The sequence below is a fragment of the Microcaecilia unicolor genome, chromosome 5 (assembly GCF_901765095.1).
Source record: "Microcaecilia unicolor chromosome 5, aMicUni1.1, whole genome shotgun sequence".
In the NCBI taxonomy this organism is placed as follows: domain Eukaryota; kingdom Metazoa; phylum Chordata; class Amphibia; order Gymnophiona; family Siphonopidae; genus Microcaecilia; species Microcaecilia unicolor.
Genome location: NC_044035.1, coordinates 362,596,829 through 362,618,175, shown reverse-complemented (window position 1 = coordinate 362,618,175; position 21,347 = coordinate 362,596,829). Strand labels below are relative to the sequence as shown.

At 44.0% G+C, this 21,347-nt stretch overlaps 1 protein-coding gene across 1 annotated transcript in view; it reads left to right on the top strand.

Annotated features, from left to right (window-relative positions):
• The first annotated feature begins 360 nt into the window (after positions 1–360).
• Positions 361–21,347, top strand: part of DHX38 (DEAH-box helicase 38) — a 144,788-nt gene continuing 123,801 nt past the window's right edge. Inside the window, exons 1-8 of the mRNA XM_030204672.1 lie at positions 361–416; positions 537–896; positions 7,079–7,266; positions 10,535–10,618; positions 13,249–13,414; positions 13,536–13,654; positions 13,931–14,007; positions 21,159–21,314. Coding sequence (XP_030060532.1) covers positions 577–896; positions 7,079–7,266; positions 10,535–10,618; positions 13,249–13,414; positions 13,536–13,654; positions 13,931–14,007; positions 21,159–21,314 — 1,110 coding nt within the window. The 5' untranslated portion in view covers positions 361–416; positions 537–576. The remainder of the gene's footprint in view (positions 417–536; positions 897–7,078; positions 7,267–10,534; positions 10,619–13,248; positions 13,415–13,535; positions 13,655–13,930; positions 14,008–21,158; positions 21,315–21,347) is intronic.

Sequence of the window (21,347 nt, the reverse complement as noted above, 5' to 3'; positions counted from 1 at the left end):
ATAGGCTCACTTCCACTCCTGTCTATTAAACCTCCTTGCAGCAGCTCATAGGTTTGCTTGCTTTGGTTTGAGTGTACTGGATGACGGCTGCGTGGAGGAGTGGAAACAGAGATTGACATATTCCACTCCAGTCTATTAAACCTCTTTGTTTAACCTTCTAAAAGATTTTTTGCAGCGTTGGGTTATGGCTGGCGATCGCTGCATTCTGTAAGCAGTAGCGGCCGTGAACAGAAAGAAGCGCCCATGTGTCATTAAAGCTTATTTTAAGCTCCAGAACGCCCGATCGGCTAAGTGACGCCCCCCTGTGACGTAACGTTCCCGTCGCTCCCTGTGACGCAACGTTCCCGTCGCTCCCTGTGACGCAATGATCCCGTCGCACGGAGGAAGGATCGGAACTTTTAAGGAGGACGAGATTGGTAAGGAAATAGGAGTAGAAAAAACCCCGGGAGAATAATAATCCTCCTCCTCAGCTGCCACTTCTTTTTGGAGGCCTTTGAAGCCGTCTTTGACCTTTTGCCTGATGTGTTGCTGTTTAGAGGGTCGTCAGGTCCTGGTGGCTGCGGAGAGGCCTGGGAGATGATGGAGCAGGAGGAGGAGGATTCGTCGTCCATCCACCGCCTGGCAGGCAGCAGCCCAGAAGAGCAGGTGGCTGGGCTGCTGATCAAGAAGAAGAAAAGTGCTGGTGCAGCTGATCAACATGTCTTCAAAACCCCGGCCCCAAGGAGCTCCCTGCTGGGACTGGACCTGTTGGCTGCCCAGAAGAGGAAAGAGCGGGAGGAGGAGAAGAAGAAGACGCCTAAGGTGGCCTCCTACACAGACTGGGAGGAAGCCAAAGAGGAGCCTCCTGGAGACACAGACACTGAGCAGATCAGCAAAAGTGCTGCTTGGAAAGACAGGTAAGAACAGCTGCAGATAGATGGGCAAAACTCAGGCACCTCCTCTTGTACCTGGCCCTGTCTTTCAGGAGAGCCTTCAAAGGTCAGCAACAACCTGCAGCTTTCAGTCTTGCACACTTACTGCCTAGTTCAGTCACAGCACAAGCATGACAGGGAGACACTGATAACAGACAACAGTTCATTACTGGCAGCTCACCTTCTGTAGCAGTGGTTTTACCTCTTCTGCGTAAAGGAGGGTTGCCAAATTTCCATGCACTTTTCTGTAAGAATTATGCACGCCAGTGTTCTTCTACTATATAAACACTAGTAAAAAAAAAAGGTCCGTTTCTGACAAATGAAACAGGCGCTAGCAAGGTTTTCCTCAGAGTGTGACTGGGCCCATCACGCCCTCCCGGTCCCAGGGTCCATCCGAGTTAGCTGTGCACCGCAGCTGACCTTGTTAAATCACCGAGGGCAAGACTCTGGGAGGAGTTAATTCCTTTGCAAGGAGCTGTGCCCCGCAGCTCACCTTGTTAATAACCCAGGGCAACCACTCCAGGTGCTTGAGAAAACAATTATCTCCCTCAGCTAGTTCTCTCTGTTTTAGTGCTACTTGCTAAACCGGATATCTTTGCCACGTAAAGTTTCCGGCTGGAGGCTTCAATTAGAACGTTGGAGGTGCCTTTTATATATAGCGATAATATACTTATTTTGTATATCATTTGTTCCCCGCTTAGACTTTTAAAGCTATAGCGGGTTTTAAATAAAGTTTTTTTTATTATTATGGCATTGGCACACCTTTATGCCAGCTCTATAGCTGGTGTAAATAGATGTGCCTAAATCCGGCACTTACACATGTAACTTGCAGTATTTTGTAAATGTAGGTCATGCCCCTCCTTTGTGAACAGCTCCTTTGCAATTATGGACTAAGCCATTTTAACACATAATTGCAGAATAGCAGTTGGGTACGTAGCACTATGTATGTGCGTGAGTGTAGTGTGCATACATAGCAGTATTCTAGGTTGAATCTGTTCAAGTCGAAAGTAACCTAATGTTGAATCATTTCTGGGCACACACCCTTGATAAAGCTTTCAGTGAAACGGGACCCCATCGGGATTATAGATAACTATTTGTGAAGTTTTGATCACATGAGTTATGCTTGATGCACTATAAAATTACTAATTCATAGAAAAAATTACTAAAAAAAAGATGTTATATATAATAAATGAATGTGTTTAAAAGAAGGTTTTTTGACCAATGATGATTGCAAGTCTTGGTAGTGACTTAAGTTTCTGTGAAAGCGATTTGTAAGGCCTTTTTCCTCAAATTTTTTAATGTTTCTTTAATAAGCCATGCTGCAGGTGTGCTAGCATGGTAGCGTTTTTAGCGTATGCTAATTGTGTAGGATGCCCATAATATTCCTATGAGTGTCTACACGGTGCATGCTCATTTTTAGCATTTGGTAAAAACGCTAGAGCACCTTAGTAAACAGGGCCCATAGTGTTCATCTAACCCACAATATTTGGTGATATGAAATGATTTTCACATGTGGTTGTGGAGTGTTCTTTGTTCTATATTAAGTGCTCAAATGGCAGTTAAATGTAGGGGAACTGTTATTAGATTTTGCATGCAGTGGAGGCAGTGTGTGATGGGGAGAGATTAGTGGTGTAGGTTTGTTTGTTTATTGGGATTTATTAATCATCTTTATGAAGAGATTCACCCAAGGTGGTGTACAGTAGGTACAGTTTAATAGGAAACTTATAATTTTATCAGCATAATAGTAAAATAGCCAAGAATAAACATGGTAGCAGCTGGTTTGGGGTAGGTGCCCCCCCTCCCCCAATTTGGCTGCTTTGCGACTTGTCCTTTTCGGATCGTTGTCCAGTTTTCTCCAAGAGAACTACGCTTCTTCAGTATTTCAGATGGCTCTGCTATTTCTCCATGAACATGTGGCTTACTCTTAAAGTCTTGGTGAGTGATCAGCTTCGGGCGAGCAGTCTTCCTGTTGCTCTTTGGCATGTGATTCTTGCCTGTGTGTGATTTTCCTGCCCTTTCCAGGTTCTGGGGCCTGGAAGTAGGCCAGAGAACTGGCTGCTGTGGTTTCCAGTTGGACCGTTTTTTCCTTGGTTGGCTTCCTCTTCTCTTCTTCAGAGGGCCATGCTCTGCTGTTCAGGTATATATCTTTGCACCTTCCCAGGATAATTTTGCCTGTTCTGATGGTGTTGGCTCTACCTTCATTTGGTACGTAGCTCTCCTTTCTCTCTGCAGGTGGTTGTCTGTACCTCATATGCTGCTGGCCTGTCCTGTCCTTGGGTGTGTCTGATTTCAGATCCCTTTCGGGAGCTCAGCAGTCACCCTTCAATGCTGTGGCCAGCTGGGAAGTCAAGGCTAGCCTCTTGGCAGAGTCCTTGTATGGTTTGCTTCTAGCCTTGACTTGGCAGCTGTCCTTTGTGATCTCTCCTGTCTTGCAGTGGTTGCGTCACTGGGCAACTGGTGTGACTTCCCGCAGTGGATGGTTGTGCTGTGGCAGGCTGCTACCTCCCGTGCTCCCATGGAACTCCCAATTGCAGAAGTGCTTTGGCACTAGTAAGCATGTCTCATAGTTAAGATGTCCCTGATTTCTCACGTGTTTTCGGTCAGCTGTTGTTTGGTCAGGGTTTTGCCAGGTTGGTTACAGATCTGGGTGTCTCAGGACTCGGCGTCTTACTGAGGGTGAGTCTGCCTGTCTTTCCGGTCAATTCCACCCTCTCTTTTTCTGCTGGTCCTAACTCTTCAGGACGGCGTGGTTTCTTCAGATGTGAGTATCAGCGCTTCAGGTTGGCCTGTCCTATGCCTATGGATGTCTCCTGTGCACCCAGTCCCGAGGCCTTTTCTTCCTTGGTTGGTTTCAATCTTTTATTCAGCCATTGTTTGTTCTGAGTTCTGACATTTCTTTTGGAAATGGCTCATGAGTTTCGGTGATCAGATCTTTGGTTTGTACCTTGCTTGGGAGCTTGTAATGTACTGTGGCTTCCTCAGCCATGAGATTTTGCTGGGTTCAGGAGCTCTCGTGTCTGTTTTACCTGGCAGGTTCGCTGCTTCCATCCTGTAATAGCAGGATTGACTGGGCGCACAGTCCCCCTCTCTTTGTGGAGAGTTGCATTAATGTTTGAGCTATGGCACTAACAGAGTTGCTGAGAAGACCACTGTACACAGGAAGGGCCGTGCGTGCTCCGAAGTTTACACTTTTGAGCTCTGGGAGAGCTTTCACCCAGGCAACGTGATATCACCCACTTAATAAATCCTTCTCTCTGTGGACAATACATGTCATAGGTGAGCAACAAGACTGTGACAGTTTTGAGTCCCTTTGTATAACTTTGTTGCAACATTCTATTGACTTCATAATGTTTTCTCTGGTTCTGCCAAAGCAAAGTAGGAACCTTTTTTGGTTTTGTTCTTTGTTTCTAAGCTTTTCAGAGACCCAGAAAAAGCCAAATGTTTTTTCTTTAATAGGAACCAAACGTCTCAAGGTACAGATGCTGAAAGCTCTGATAAACTGGGTTACATCTGTGAAAATATTAGGGGTAATTTTAGAAAACTTTTCATTATCAGATAGCTTTTGGCGATTGAATCTGTTTTACTTTGAAATAGGTTATCAATAGAAATCAAACAAAATAAAACATGGAAAAGAAAATAAGATGATACCTTTTTTATTGGACATAACTTAATACATGTCTTGATTAGCTTTCGAAGGTTGCCCTTCTTTGTCAGAATTTGCTTATTTCCGATCTGAGGAAGAAGGGCAACCTTCGAAAGCTAATCAAGACATGTATTAAGTTATGTCCAATAAAAAAGGTATCATCTTATTTTCTTTTCCATGTTTTATTTTGTTTGATTTCTATTGATAACCTTAAGAGTGGACTAACACGGCTACCACACTCCTCTACTTTGAAATAGTAAACTACACAGGCTCCTGAACAGAGGCCAAGGAGGTATGCTTTGTGTTATATATGATTGTTACTAGCCGTTAAGCCCGTTAAAACGGGCGCGTATTGGAATGTTTTTTTTTCCCAAGGCCCCCCTCCCATTGCAGCTGCAAGGCCCCCTGCCATCCTCCTTCCCTGCCAGCTCCAAGGCCCCCTCTGTCCCTCCCTCCCAGCTCCAAGGCTCCAGTCCTCCCCACTTCCCAGCTGCAAGGCCCCAGGCCCTCCCCCCCAGCTCCCAAGGCCCCCTTCCCTCCCTCCCAGTTCCAAGGCCCCCTGCTCTCCCTTACAACTGTAAGGGGCCCCATTCCCTCACAACTGTAAGGGCCCCCCTGCCCTCCCTCCCAGTTCCAAGGCCCAATGCCCCCTCCTCCCCCCCCCCGTGCCTTCTTCCCAGCCAGCTGGAAGGCCCCCTTCAGTCCAGCCCTCCCAGCTCCAAGGTAGCCGCTACCGCCCCCCCTTCACCCGGCCTGGGCCCTCTCTTCGTTATTCAACTTACAGCAGCGCCAAAACAGCAGCAAGCAGCAGCTCCCGTTGGCCTTCCTTCACTGCCTGTGTCTCGCCCTCGTGTGACGTCACGTCGGCGAGGGCGGGGCACACGCAGGGAAGGAAGGCCGACGGGAGCTGAAGCTGAGCTGCTTGCTGCTGTAAGTTGAATAACGAAGAGAGGGCTCGGGCCGGGTGAAGGGGGGGGTGGTGGCGACTCCGGGGGGGGGGGGCGGTAGCGACGTCAGTGGTTCCTTCCCTCCCCTTCCGCGCAGTTTCCCTCTCTGTCCCGCCCCCCTCCCCCCGTCATCAGTTCTTGACGCGGGGGCGGGACAGAGAGGGAAGTCTCTACTGCGCATTTGCAGGTGAGTCGGTCACTTGCCATTTATAGGTTTGATATTAGCTGATTGCTTTGTTGCTTTCTTGAAATGAAACCATTTGTTTGTTCTTTCCTGTCTTTTAATGTTTTTTCAAATTATTTATTGTTTTATGTTTTTTTGTGATATTTGAATTGTAAACTGTTCTGATTTGCTTGATAATAAGTGACATTATAGTAAAATCGATAAACGATAATGCTCTCTCCTATCATACTTCACTTTTTCTATGTCTCCCTAAAAAAGAAAAAAGCTCCTTTAAGATGCATGTGAATTGTTTGGTAAGATCACTGTTGTTTTTTTTTTTTTTTTGAAGTTCTAAAATAATGGCCCTTTCTATGGTTATTGCCAATGTAGATTACTGCAACGCATTCTTCTCGAGAATCTGACATATGGAACTCCGATGTCTGCAATTATTACAAAATACTGCAGTAAAAACTCAGAGGTGCAAGAAAGGGGATCCTCTGCTTATAGAAGAACACTGGCTTCCTGTTAAATACATAATCAAATCTAAATTACTAATTCTGGTGCACAAAATTTAATCTGGAATTCCTACTTCTTTTTTTAGACATCTTTTATTCCATACACATCATCAAGAATACTATATTCATCAAATCCAAATCTACTGGCTATCCCTTCCTTTCGCCACATCCATCCGTGATTCTGTTTTTAGTATAACTGGCCCTACACTCTGGAACCACTTACATCAACACAATTAGAATCTTGTTAGGCGCTATTTAAGATTAAGTTGAAGACCTACTTGTTTCAGATGGCTTTCAACCTAGATCCCAATGACAAAGCCTCAATGGATGGAAGACACCACTAAGCCCTAGCCTGAACTGAACAGTTAGTCTCTATACTTTACCTCTGCTATTGATAAATTGTAAGTTTTTTACTTAATTTCTATGTCTGTCTCTTATATTCTGTAACGTGCTATGCTGGACATACCTAATAGTGGTATATCATATTGAAAATGAACTGTAACTATAGAACAGGGTAGATTTCGTGTATGTGGTTAGCCTCTGACTTCAACACTTCAAGATGATTTTGGGAGCAATTGTGTTGTCAGCCCTAAGATAGAAATCTCACCTTACTAGATTTAAAACATACTTATTTACATAATCCAATTTTATAAGCATATCTGAATTTCAGGTTTCAGAATACTGTCTTTTCTTCAGACTTAAATTCAGTCCCCTAAACTTCTGAAGTGTGATAGCAGTATTGTCCTTTTTATGTTTAGTATCAAATTTTATTGGAAACATTTGATATCCAAAGCATGAACAAGACCTGGTATGGTACAATGTAGGGAATAGCCCTATAACCAGGCTCCTGCTTACATTCAGAAACCTACTGTCTCCCTTATGCTGTTTCTGTTCTGAAGGCAATATCGCTCAGTGCATGCGGAGACGCCCTCCTACACTGGAGGAGTTAGTGATGAATTCTGGGATCGCTGCCGACAAAGGGAGCGGGAGAGGCGGGAACATGGTGTATTTGCATCCTCAAAAGAAGATAAAGAGCGGAAAAGGGATAGGCACCGCGATAGAGACTCGGAGAGAAGAAAAGACAGAGGTAGGTAACGATGACAGGGTTCTAAAGTTCCAAGGACATCTGTCACTTCCTCTTAGCTTACTAATATGGTGTATAGGGCTAGAGATGGCTCATTTTAATTTTAATCTCTTCTTTTTATTAAACCAGTGTAGAGGGTCATTTCACAGCTCATAATGTTAGTCATGGCTGTGTCTGTAGCCCACTTGAGATCAGTCTCCATAGAGGAAAATTGCAAGACTGCAACGTGGACTTCCATCCACACACTTGCATCTCACAATTGTTTAGAACAGGACTCCCAGTGCAACAGCTAGTTTGGTCAGACAGTCCTGTTTTGGTATCCAGCTCTTCCCCCCCCTCCCCCAGGCCCATTTATTTCTCTGTCATGCCCCCCACTTAAAAAAAAAATGTAAATAAGTTATTTGCATGTGATTACAAACTTTGATTGCCCCTGTTGTTGTCCCTTTTTCTTTATGGATAGCTTGATGGTTAGGGATTCTTAGTTGAATTGGCAGCCTGGATAGGCCTTGTGGTCTTTATCTGCCTGTATTTTTCTATGTAAGAATATTATCCTGCTTTTCCTCAGAAAAAACTAACCTCCTCTCCCTTTACAAAGCTGTTCTAGCATCTTCTGGTGCAGTAATGTCGACACAGCACATTCAAAGTGAATGGGCTGCGTTGGTATTGCTGCGTTACTTTGTAAAGGGGGAGAGGGGATAAGTTACCGGTACTAGGTGTTCTTTGTGGACAGCAGGATAAATATGCTTACATAGCTTGGAGTTGAATTCAATGTGTTATACGCTAGACTGGTTAGGTCCCTCATGTCAGGTGCATGCGCGGTGCAGTGCTCTAAAAGGTTGTGGAAAACAAGCAGGTGAGTGTCCTGCGAGAGCCCCATCAGGTAACATAATATCCTGCTGTCCTTGGAGAGCACCTGCTTACAGGTAAGTAACTTAGTTTTCCTCCACCCTAGTTTTGTGATAACCACACAGTTTTAGCGTTAGTCCTGCTGAACTCATGATTGGCCCAGACTCCCTCCCTCTGGTGGCAGAAGAAAAGAGAATATTTACCCATCTTCTCACCCTCTTTCCCCTCCCTCCAATAGTTACTTGGAAAAATTAGTCCTTTTTTCAACTGATTGTCTCTCATTTTTATTGTTGCTTAAAACACTGATAAATTCCTGGATTAAAACCAAGTACTGAAGGGTCTTGAATACCAGCTTATTTTCCTTTCTCTTTTGGGGCCAGATGCACTAAACCTAACGAGCCATTAATGAGCAAGTAGTAAACCGTGGCATGCACAAAAGGCTTCTGCGAGCCATTTTCCGATCACGATAGCAGCTAATGAAAACGGAATGCAGATGAGCAAATTAGTACCCCAGTGTGTATAAATCGTATTATAATGAGATGCACTACCGTTTTCCGATTGCCTAACCGTGGAAAATCTAACGGGAGGTCTGTACCTCTCGTTGGGGCTGTGTGGGATTTATTCGCCTCTAAAAACTTCTATAAATGTAACAAAAAAAAAAAATCGGGAAAAAAAAAACGTCCAAGTGCTCATCAGGGACGTCCTTTATGGACATCCTTCACTCAAAACAACCAGCCGGAAACCTTTGCCTAGCCACGTCCAAGTGCTCATCAGGGCCGTCCTTCTAAAGTGTCTAACATGGACGTCCTTCACAAAACCAAAAAAAAGTACGTCCCTGATGAGCACTTGGACGTTTTTTTCCCCCAGATTTTTTGTGTGATGGGTGTGCTTCTAGTGCCGAGGATGTCCAAATCAAAAAACTATTTGGATGTCTTTTTTGATTATGCCCCTCCTCCAGGTGTCTCTCAGCCAATCATAGTGCGTTTAGCTGACACCAGTGGCAGCTAAATGTGCTGTGATTGGCTGAGAAAGACCTGGAGGAGGGGCATCGGACAAATCTGCAGGCTAATGACCAGCGTGGGGCACCGCAGGATTTAGCCCTGCAAATGATAAGACTAGAAGCTAAGAAATAAGCCAGAAAATACCATTCAGGAAAGACAAAACAGTTCAGAGGCAAGAGAATAAAAACTAGCCTGACAAGCTGGAGTTACTGGACGCTGCCATGTCTGTCTCTTTCTCACATGAACCTTGCAGCCCAGAAAAGCTGCTTTTTATTTTCTTTCAGCCTGGCACAAAGGCAAGCGGCGCTTAAGCAGTTTTCAGCTAAACGACTTCCAGGTCTCTCAGCTGAGTGAAGCACTGCCAAAAAAGACATTTTTATTATTGCAGGGGGGAATGACGGCCAAAATGGACATTTTTTTTGGATGGGCATCCTCAACTGCACTGTCCTCTCGAGCCGCATCGGAGGGGGTGAGCAGCGCGGCGTCTTCGGGCAGCACAGGGAGGTGTATTTGGCATACGCAGAGCAGCCAGCATAACGCTTGGCTGCTCTGTGCATGCTGGACCGGCTGACTGGCCGACTGTTTAACGACGGAATAGAGAATGCAAGTGAGCTACAACGAGCAGCTCATTTGCATTCCTATTCCTTGATGCATGCCTGTTCCTTGGCTTTAACGAGTCTTTAGTGCATCTTGCCCTGGAGTAGAAGAGATGTTCTATATGTCCATTTTGTTTGCATTAACTCCAGAGAGTCCTCCTTGGGTTTCTTTTTCTATAGTTTTTCTGGTGTTCGTGACCCTACTCGGGCAGTCTGAAGGTGCTGCTCTTCCTATTGCTACATGGTTAATGGTGCTTAATGGAGACTCTTCTACTTTTTGGGCCTGATGCATAGATGTGAGATGGGAAAAATGCTTTAGTTCATTTGGTTCAAAATTTGCCACACAGATTAAGTATAAGGTGACAGTCAGGCTCATTTTCAAAGCACTTAGCCTCCCAAAGTTCCATAGAAACCTATGGAACTTAGCCTCCCAAAGTGCTTTGAAAATATGCCTCTAAAGTTTCCAAAAACAAAAAAAAATGAGGTTTTATTGAACAATTTGTAATACCGCATCCTTTTATGTGAAAAAATAAAAAAGTTACAGAAGTTGAAATATGTAACTTTTGCAGACCTCTTATGGACCCCTGAGATGAAAAACTGGCTGTTCTCAACACTTCAAATTCACTCCTTTAGCACCTTTTCCCAGGGACAGTCAGTTATGTGACAAAGAGCTTTGACTGCCGACGGCCTCTTTATTTCTGAAGTGATAGGGAAACGAATTTTGGTGTGTGAGGATGTGCAGGTGTTAGTATAGAGTACATGTACGGTGCATGCGTATGAATAAGAGACACAATATATTTTTTTGTTTTTTTTGTACTGTATTGGTAGAAGAGCGTGACAGAAGCAGACACGGCAGCTCTGAGAGAAGCAGCAGGAGAAGTGAGCCAGAGAGCCCTAGACACAGACCGAAAGGTGAGTTATTTCAAAGGGATCCGAAGAGAGAGGAAATGTGTGACTGTTCCAGTCTTAGATGAGCACTTCCCAAACTGAACAGGTTCACAGAGCACTCGGGGCTCTAGTAATGCGATAAAGACTGCTCTGTCCAGTAAGTGGCTGAAATCAGACTGAGAAAAGTTTGGGTTGATTTCAGAATGAACTTGCAAGCTATGCAGCCTAAGGTATTTATTTTTTTTTTATTTTTGTTACATTTGTACCCCGCGCTTTCCCACTCATGGCAGGCTCAATGCTTCTTACATGGGGCAATGGAGGGTTAAGTGACTTGCCCAGAGTCACAAGGAGCTGCCTGTGCCTGAAGTGGGAATTGAACTCAGTTCCTCAGTTCCCCAGGACCAAAGTCCACCACCCTAACCACTAGGCCACTCCTCATCTTTTAGATGATGGAGCTTTTATTGAACATTTTTGATTTAGGAGGATTGTGCAGCTGCTGACTTGTAAGAGGGTACAGTTGGGATCTAGGAATTGGTCCGGTAAGGTACAATTGTTAGGTTGATTTAATGGCCCATTTTATATAGAACGTTTTTTTTTTTTTTGTTACATTTGTACCCCGCGCTTTCCCACTCATGGCAGGCTCAATGCGGCTTACATGGGGCAATGGAGGGTTAAGTGACTTGCCCAGAGTCACAAGGAGCTGCCTGTGCCTGAAGTGGGAATGGAACTCAGTTCCCCAGGACCAAAGTCCACCACCCTTGAGAGTGTGACCTGGACGTTTGGATTTCAATGTGCTTAATTACGGTGGTGCTTTGCTGAAGGCTCTGATGATCGTGGAGCCTTTTGTAAAGTATAGGAAGTGCCTGGGTATTTTCCAGTACATGCCACAGGAACAGCTGTCTTACAAAAAGAGAGGCATCAATTCGGCATTTTCTTACCCATGAAAGTGGCAATTTTGCAGAATGTCCTTTTGCTAATTATCTGTGGCCCCTCTCCATCAAAGAGGAAGGTTTAAAGGGCAGCCCTCCAGTGACAGACCTTGGTGCAGTCTGTTTTGGGATCTTGCCGGGTACTTGTGGCCTATATTGCCCACTGAAACCGGATGCTGGGCTTGATGGACCTTTGGTCTGTCCCAGTATGGCAATACTTATGATCCGTACTACCCCGGTCTTCTCTCTCGTAACAGCATGTTGGGTTCAGCTTAGGACACAAAGAGACTCGAGCCGATACAGAGGAAAGTAACCAAGATAGTAAGAGGTCTCCAAAGAAGACTGATACAGACCTTGAATTACTTCAAAAACAATTACTGAGCAAGGGGATAAAGAGTCATGGATTTGAAATACCACCTTTCTGTGGCACAACCAGAGAAGTTTGACACTTTCCCTGTCCCTTGTGGGCTCACAGTCTGTTTTTTTTGTGGAAAGGGGGAGTAGGAGCAGGAGGCTCTTGAACAACACTAGTAGGCGACGTAGGTTAGGAACAATCTCTTTATTTAAATATACACTCGACTCAACACAGCCGTCTTTTTTGACTTCACAGAAGTGCAATTGAATACGCTGAGCTGTTTTTCCTGCATCGGCAGTGGATTACAATTGTAGCAGAAGCCTTGCTTTCATTCTCTTTGAGCTTAATATTCGTATATTTATATATCACAAGACTCCTGAAGAAGGCGTCTGTAGCGCCGAAACACGGCTGTGTTGAGACAAGTGTATATTTAAATAAAGAGATTGTTCCTAACCTACGTCGCCTACTAGTGTTGTTCAAGAGCCTACTCCTCCTACTCCCCCTTTCCTCAGATTCTACTTTTCGTAGGAATTTGTGTACCTCCACCCTTGTGGTGGTTTGGCTTGCTAAGTTTTTTTTGTACCTGGGCAATGGAGGGTTAGGTGACTTGCTCATTGAACCCAGTTCATCAAGTTCTGAGCCCACTTCACTAACCGTTAGGCTACTCCACTCTCAAACAAGCCAGCCTTTTCCAAATGAGGAGAAGCCCTAGAACTAGAACAGAGCAGAAAAGTCAAAAACAACGTCAAGAAATAATTTTTCTATAGAAAGGGTGGTGGATGCCTGGAATTGCCCTCACGAAAGGTGCAGGTCTTCAAAAAGGAGTGCGATATGTAAACCGAGCATAGAGCAATTCAAGTATAAAAGAACTTTTGCACTTCTGAGAGATCATGGGAGCTACTACAAACATGACCGGTACAACCCAAACAGCCTTCCTGGACAGACTCGAGGGGCCATGTTGGCATTTACTATGTTACTGTGCTGCATAGCTCTCTTGAGAGGGAGGGATTGGGGTATACTTAGGGGTATTATGCTTTTTCATTTTATGTTGATAGTTTGTGTTATAATGAATTGTTGTTAGCTGCTATGCGGCATTTTCTTGCAGAAGACAATCTGTAAATAGTTTCTAGCTCTTAGTGTGGTTTGCTTTTTCTGCTTTTGTGTTCATAATTCCTGCTATTTATGGTTATTTAGCACTCTTCATCTGATTATGCATTAATTCTGTAAGCAACTAGTTAGACCTAAATTCTGTCTTTGCTTATTGAAGTCAACTAACCAAGATATTCTGCAGAAACATGGTGTCATGTCCTCTGAAGGGACCGTGTGTTTTGGCCCTGAAGAACTGTAATCCTTTTCCTTGTTTAATTCAGATGCAACAACTCCATCTCGTTCCAATTGGGAGGATGACGACAGTGGATACAGTGGCTCTCGGCGATCCCAGTGGGAGTCGCCTTCACCCACAGCATCTCAACGAGACTCTGAACGCAGTAACAGGAGCAGCATAGTCCGAGACAGTGAAAGGCAAGATAGAGACAGGTGAGTGTGGGGAGTTCTAGCTATAGGGGAAGGCTTGAGACTTGTCTGGCACACACAACACCCGTACCCTGCTTCTGGAGAGAGCTGTGCCTTTCATCATGCTAACTGATCTGTTTTGTAGGTCAGGAAAGAGCAGATACACAGATGACACCCCACTGCCAACACCATCTTACAAATATAATGAGTGGGCTGATGACCGCAGGCATTTTGGCTCCACGCCCCGACTATCTAAAGGAAAAGGTAAATGAGTAGGCAGGACTGTAGGCTTAATGTGCTGTGTCCGTGCCCTCAGCATGAAACATTTTGTATTCTCATCACTTTGAAGGGCTTTGCCGGGTATAAATGTGTGTGTGTGTGTGGTGGGGGTTGCGGTTGTGCTATGGGATCAGCACGACACATTTTTGTATTCTCATCACTTTGAAGGGCTCTGGAGGGTATGTGTATATAGGGGAAGGGGGAGGGGGTTGTTAAGATGCTATGGGATATAAAGTGAATATCTTTATTCTCATTTTACAGGCAGGAGAGAAAATGAGGGGGGCGGAATTGAGTTTGAGACTGAAGAAGAGCGACAGCAATGGGAGGATGATCAAAGGGTTAGTTTTCTCACGCAATAGCTTGGGACTCTTTGGCCAGTGAACATAAGCTTATTTTTAGAGAATTATAGTTAAAAGGGAGGGGGGACAAGCTAGGTGGAGCCTCGTCAGTGACGTGTGGTGTGACAGTGCTCTGATGTGGTGATACGCAAGTGTGTTACAGTGTGAGCTTTCTTATGTTGTACTGCTTCAGTGTTCATACAGCGGATGACAGTGTCCCAGTAGATGGCTTCAGTCCGTCCAGTCTGCTTAGTTCTGTGTAACCTGAAAGGAGTTGCTTTTAGAGTTCTCCTTAAACAGTTCTTGTTTATCCAGGATGAAAGCACTGAGGAAGTAGACAATCTAACTTCCAGCCCACCCCCACCCCCACCTCCACCCCACTCATTCCCACCATGTCTACTGAATCATGTATCCTGAGAGATCCCCTGTAGCTACAGCCTGCTCCTCTCTGCTCTGCACCAATGTTAGCTCAGGCTTCCTTTCTCTTTGAGGGAGTAAAGGGTGGCTGGTTTGCAGTACTGCAACCTCCTCGTCTTGTTTATACTATTGCTTAAAATGTGTTAGACCCTTCTATCTATTTATTTATTTATTTATTTGTAGCATTTGTATCCCACATTTTCCCACCATTTTGCAGGCTCAATGTGGCTTACCTGGAAATGACGGTTGCCATTTCCGGGTAATAGAATCACAAATGGTATTGCGTTAAGATGCATACATACATGGTAACATACATGGAACATAATATATATGGAACAGATCATGGTAGATGGTGCTGGGCAGACTTATACGGTCTGTGCCAGAACTGGTGGTGGGAGGCGGGGCTGGTGGTTGGGAGGCGGGGATAGTGCTGGGCAGACTTATACTGTCTGTGCCAGAGCTGGTGGTTGGGAGGCGGGGATAGTGCTGGGCAGACTTATACGGTCTGTGCCCTGAAGAGGACCGATACAAATCAAGGTAAGGTATACACAAAAAGTAGCACATGTGAGTTTATCTTGTTGGGCAGACTGGGTGGACCGTGCAGGTCTTTTTCTGCCGTCATCTATTATGTTACTATGTATATACCATGTGTATACATGCATGGTAAAGAAGAGTACATTATGGTATTGTATGAAGGTTCCTGAGTAATAAATTGGATTGTAATATACATTAGGTCATCGACTACAGAGAGACCCTATTCGACATAGGTTTAAAGTGGTAATTCTTGATCATTAATAGCAGAGTGTTTAATCAGTCATGCGATAAAAGTTTGGTTTTGTATAGGTCATGTTTAATGTTATCAATTAGTATTTAAGATGAGTGTTTTTATGGTATGCCTTCTTGAAAAGATCTGTTTTCAGTAGCCTTCGGAAGATGGTTAGGTCTTGCGTTGTTTTTATGGCCTTCGATAGTGCGTTCCATAGCTGCGTGCAGAAGTATGAGAAACTGGTCGCGTATGTGGATTTATATTTTAGCCCTTTACAGTTAGGATAGTGGAGATTGAGGAATGTGCGTGATGATCTTTTTGCGTTCCTAGTAGGCAGGTCTATAAGGTCTGACATGTAGCTCGGGGCTTCCCCGTAGATGATTTTGTGGACCAGGGTGCAGACTTTGAATGCAATTTGTTCTTTTAGTGGGAGCCAGTGTAGTTTTTCTCTTAGGGGTTTGGCGCTTTTGTATTTCGCTTTCCCAAATATGAGTCTGGCTGCTGTGTTCTGAGCGGTTTGAAGCTTCTTAATGATTTGTTCTTTGCATCCTGCGTAAATGGCATTGCAGTAGTCTAGATGACTTAGCACCATTGATTGTACTAGGCTGCGGAATACTTCCCTTGGGAAGAAAGGTTTGATTCTTTTAAGTTTCCACATTGAGTAGAACATTTTCTTTGCTGTATTTTTTGCATGTTCTTCAAGTGTGAGATTTCGGTCAATTGTGACTCCCAGAATTTTCAGGCTGTCTGAGACCAGAAGTGTGTAGTCTGGGGTGTTTATGGTATTGGGTTTGTTTGTGTTGTACTGTGAGGACAGGATGAGACATTGTGTTTTTTCTGCGTTTAGCTTTAGTTGGAATGCTTCCGCCCATGAGTTCATTATTTGGAGGCTGTGTGTGATTTCATTTGTTATTTTGGTTGTGTCTTGTTTGAACGGGATGTATATCGTGACATCATCAGCATAGATGTACAGGTTGAATCCTTGGTTGGATAGCGATTTGGCTAATGGTGTCATCATTAAGTTAAAAAGGGTTGGTGAGAGTGGTGATCCTTGTGGTACTCCACATTCAGGTTTCCATGGTGTTGACGTTTTTGAGTTTGAAATCACTTGATAAGATCTTGCTTTTAAGAAACCTTTAAACCATCTTAGTACGTTTCCTCCAATCCCGAAGTAGTCTAGGATGTTCGGGAGTATTTGGTGGCTGACCATGTCGAATGCGTTGGACATATCAAATTGTAGGAGTAGCACATTGTTTCCAGTTGCAATTAGTTGTTTAAATTTGGTTATGAGTGTGGTTAACACTGTTTCAGTACTATGGTTGGATCGAAATCCTGATTGTGATTCATGAAGTATTGTGAATTTGTTTAGGTAATTGGTGAGTTGTTTGGTTACCATACTTTCCATTAGTTTTACTATCAGGGGGATGGATGCTACTGGTCGATAGTTGGTTGTGTCATTTAATTTTTTTTTTAAGTCTTTGGGTATGGGTGTCAGTAATATATTTCCTTTGTCCTAGGGGAAAAGTCTAGGGTGTCCAACTTCACTTCTTCTGTACAGCATCAGAGGCCTCAGCTGATTCATTTGCCCTTTGGGATAAGTGATCCTATGTGCTTATCTCAGTCTTTTCTAAATTTTGCTACAGATTTTATCTCCACCTCCACTTGAAGTCTATTCTGTTTGTCCCCCACTCGTTCAGTTAAAAGAAAGTATGTGTGTGTTTCCATGTCTAGTGTTTTCCCCAGAAATTGTCACCAGCTGGGTGGGGGCGGGGGGGGGGGGGGGGGGGGGGGGTACAACACAGTATTATAAACTTTTCTGTTAAGTTAGCCGGATGATCTCAACCTGAAAAGAAATAACATTTAAGTAACATCTTCAGGAACAAGTTTATCTAGAAGAAAAGATTGCAAATGAGTAGGGTCAGTAAAAACATACCTACTTTTTCCATATGTGACCAGACACAAGGAAAGTTGAGGAAAAACATGGCGCCAATTGGCAAAACCCTAGGTTTCAGCTGTACAAATTGCTTTCCACGAAACTGCGTTTGGCTACCTCAGGAATATAGGTCTCCTTTTATAAAGTGACACTACTGAATACAAAGAAGCCCACTCAGGTCACGTTCAGCGCACACTAATCGGTAGCAGCGCTTTGTAAAAGGAGTCTATCGTCATCGGTTGACCGCCAAAGGGAACCTTTGTTTGAGAAATACAATTCATGCTTGGTAATTAAGTCTTGAGATGACTCCAGAAATTGAGATACCTATTGATCAGATGCCACCCGATCTAGTCACCGAAAATATATTCTTGACTGTTAATAAATCAGCCTGAGAATATTGCAAAATTTCTTTCAGGTACAGTGGAAAATTCTAAGATTTCTGATCCGGGAGTGATTCCATTAGTTCCAACTGAGATCGCAAGAGCAGATGCAATTAGTACATAATCCAGTTCCTTTTATTGTTAATATTTTCCTTCATTTTTCATTGCTCTGAGCATTTGTCCCTTTTTTTTCTCCCATAATCTGAACTGTGATTTACTGTTTTCCATGTCTGTCATGTTTTTTTCTGTTCGTTTTCTTACAAAATTATTAGCTGGATGGCCAGTAAAATCAGGAGGGTGGCACACCTGTTCAGAAGGTCCTGGAGAAGCCTGTTTATCCTGCAGGCCCAGCTCTTCCAGTGATATGATCACTAGTGCAAAGATTGATGCAGCTCTGCAACTTACCGGTATTCTGTCTGCAGCAGATGATGGCATGCCTTGGACTGCAGCAGCAGAAGCACTGGGCAGGCTCCCTTTGGCTTGATCTGCACACTTTTGTCTTAGGGTTGAGCAGAACCTGTTCAGTCAGGTGCTCTCGGTGATCAGCCTGCAGACTTTTCCTTGCTTGAATGTGGGAGACTATGCTGCTATTCAGTATTAGTCTGCAGACCTTTACGGGGGTGGGTTTGGGTCTGACTGATTGTTGGCCTTCAGATTTCCTGTCAGACTTGAGAATGTGAGATATGTTGAATTTCTGAGGCCAGAGCTGAAGCTCTGCATTTCCTCCCAGGGTGACTCTCTTATTTCCACATCCTGAGGGTTTCACTTGGCTCCCTTCTAACAACTGGGGAGGTGAATAAAGCTTTTATTTTTTTTAACAGTCAAACGACAGACAATGAGAACTAGAGAGGGCTGATGATCTCAGCAGCATCAGCTTTTGCTCTGATGAGGCCTGGGAGGAAGTAACATAGCAAATGTTGGCAGATAAAGATCAGTCTGCCCGTCAAGGTGGCCGGAGTTGTATCTGGCACTGCACAGGTTCCACTTATTCATGATTAAATGCTGGTACACTTAATGTCTACCTCTCATTACCAATTCTGGGACACAGACTGCAGAAGTCTGCCTGGCACCGGTCTTACTTTCCAGCTACTGGACTAGCAGCACCAATATATGGTGTGTGGGAGTTGGAGTGAATGAGCCAGCAGCCATCCTGAGGGTGATTATGCTGGGCAGGAGCCCCTGGAACTCTTTGGGGTACAACTGTGCATGCCATTTTCTTCTTTTCCCCCCAATGGGTGTGTTGTGTACCAACGAGAATGGAGGCCATTTTAGAAAGTGGCCTCATTTCTCTTATGCTGGTAGTCTTGTGAGGTCCTGGCAGCCGTATTGAGATTGCTTCTGTTGGTTCCACTTGGTATGACTTCCAGGACCTCCTACGGCAGTCTTGGAAGCCATTTTGAATGATTGGCTAAGTTGGACTCAGATAGCTGGCTGACCACTTGCAGAGTTATTCATTTGGTAGAGGACTTTGGCTGGGTGGTGAATAGAGTGAGCAGACAAACTGATTTTACAGGTGCACAGGATTTGCATGCTTCAGCTGCTGTGCATAGGGTTATTTCTAGCATGTAGTGACTTTGTAGTTGGTGCCTTCGGTTCAGTAGCACACGAGGGCTTCAGCAGCCCCTCATGATCTGGTGGTTGTCTTTGTCTCAGGATTTCAAGGTGAGGCTTCTTCTTCCTGACACAGTTCAGAGCAGTCTTCTTTTCTGGATGTTTGGGTATGGCATTCTGTATTATCCTTGCAGAAGAATTTGGAGCTGTTACTGTTCAATAATTTAAAAAACTGTCTGTGATTGGTGGTGGTCCTACTAGCTTTGTCATTTGAAATACTGTCACTCTCAGGTTGTAGTACTCTATATACCAGTGATGTTACTGAATGAGTTGTGTTTGGTCTCGCATAAACTTGGACATCTGGTCTTGTTTAGCAGGATTAAGGAAAAGAAATTAACAGGTAAGGCTGAATTTCTCTCTTGTGTATATCAGTAAAAAAATGAATACCTGGTAATTTTTTTGTACATCTCAGTTGAAGCTGGTACTTGGATTCTGGCACCATGAGCCTTCATTTGCAACTGCTTGGGGATTTGCCCACTGTCCCTAGTCTGTTCAGCACAGCAATAATTGTGAGACGGGAGCTGCACACCAGAGCTCTTTGCAGGCTCGAAATCCATTCACCAAGAACCATGACTGAATGCAGTTTTCAATGCATCTGCTGTTAATCCAAGCTATGGAGGGACCTAGTTTGGGGGTTGAAGTAGGGGTCTTCTGCAGCAGCAGTGCCACTGTCTCAATAAAGGTCTGCTTTTTGGTATTGCTTCTTAGTCTACCCTGCTGGACTCTCATCCTGTGATGTCCTTGCTTTAAGGAATGAGTATCTGTATAACACCTGGCTTTTGGTACAAACCTTCACCATTTTGTTAGTTTTTTTCTGGTCCAATTTCAGCTTTTCAATATGCTTTAGAAGGTCCAGCCATGTGTTTTAATTGAAATCTTGCCTTACCAGTGGCCTCATCACCAGCTCCTTCCATTAGCTACGCCTGTTCCTATACACCTTATTGTGAGCTGATTTCTTGCATTTCTGTACCCCCAAATGCATGAGTTTATTTTTTACTTTAAATTTGAGCTCTTCAAGCTTTGTAGATTGCTTTTCATTCTGTCTGCTTCCTCAGGGTTGGTATGTCGTGGCTTTGATGCACTTTGGGAATGTGAGATATTCCCGATGCTGTTGAATGGAAGATCTAAGTTCATGTTGTGGAGGAGGGCAATGAATTGTGGTAATTGAGGAGACTGGATTTTGAGTTTGTGTCACAGGGTTCCAGGAGTAGACTTAGGACTGACTGTTATTGCAGTGTACAGAGTAAGAATAGTGGGGTGGAGTGTGTAAACAGGCAAAATATCCCAGGATGTATGTGAGTAAAGGCTCTTAGTACCAGAATGCAGACACTGGTTCCAGCTGAGATGGATGAAGGAGAAAAGGAGGAAAACAATGCTCTTAAATCCTCTTGACTTGAATTGATATGAATGTGAAAAGGATGCAGTTTTCAACAGCCCGATGTGTGCACCAGTTCTCCAGAAGGAAGCTGCCTGCTTTCTTTGCCTACGAAGGTGATCTGGAACAAGTATCTGTGTACTTCGCATCTATTTGTGTAGGTGGCCGAGTGGGGGCAAACAGCATACGTATATTCTGCTTTATGGGTGGTTCTAAGCAGATTTTAAAAACAAACACAAATCATAAAACAAAAACCTAGAAAAAGCAATGCAAGATATAATCAAAAGTAAAATCAGTGATCTTGTCTCAGGAGGCAAATGTCTGTTAGAAAAAAATACACTTGAGAGATTTCCTCTAAAATAAATATGTCTTCTACAAACCTCTGGGGCAGGAGCATCAGCTTACCTCCTCAAACCAGGGTCTGGTCATGTGTTCTTTTCCTCCCTAACAAAGCCTCTTTTTACTACTCTGTATACTTGATCCACAGCTTAACTTGTGTATGTGTGGTTTTGAAAATCTCCCTTTTACTGCTGCATTTTGATACTTATATTGGAGCTTGGTGAGGTGGATGATGTCATCTTGCCTGATTCTGTTCAGTTCTTATGTTATGTTGGTCTGTTGCTGCTTTTGCTTAATGTAATTTCTCTCTCTTCTTGGCCCCTATTCCAGCAAGCAGATCGGGACTGGTACATGATGGATGAGGGATATGATGAATTCCACAACCCACTTGCTTATTCCTCTGAGGACTATGTGAAGAAACGGGAGCAGCATCTTCAGAAACAGACACAAAAACGTATTTCAGCACAGCGTAGGCAGATCAACGAGGTGAGTAAATTTAAAACAAATCAGAGAAAATTT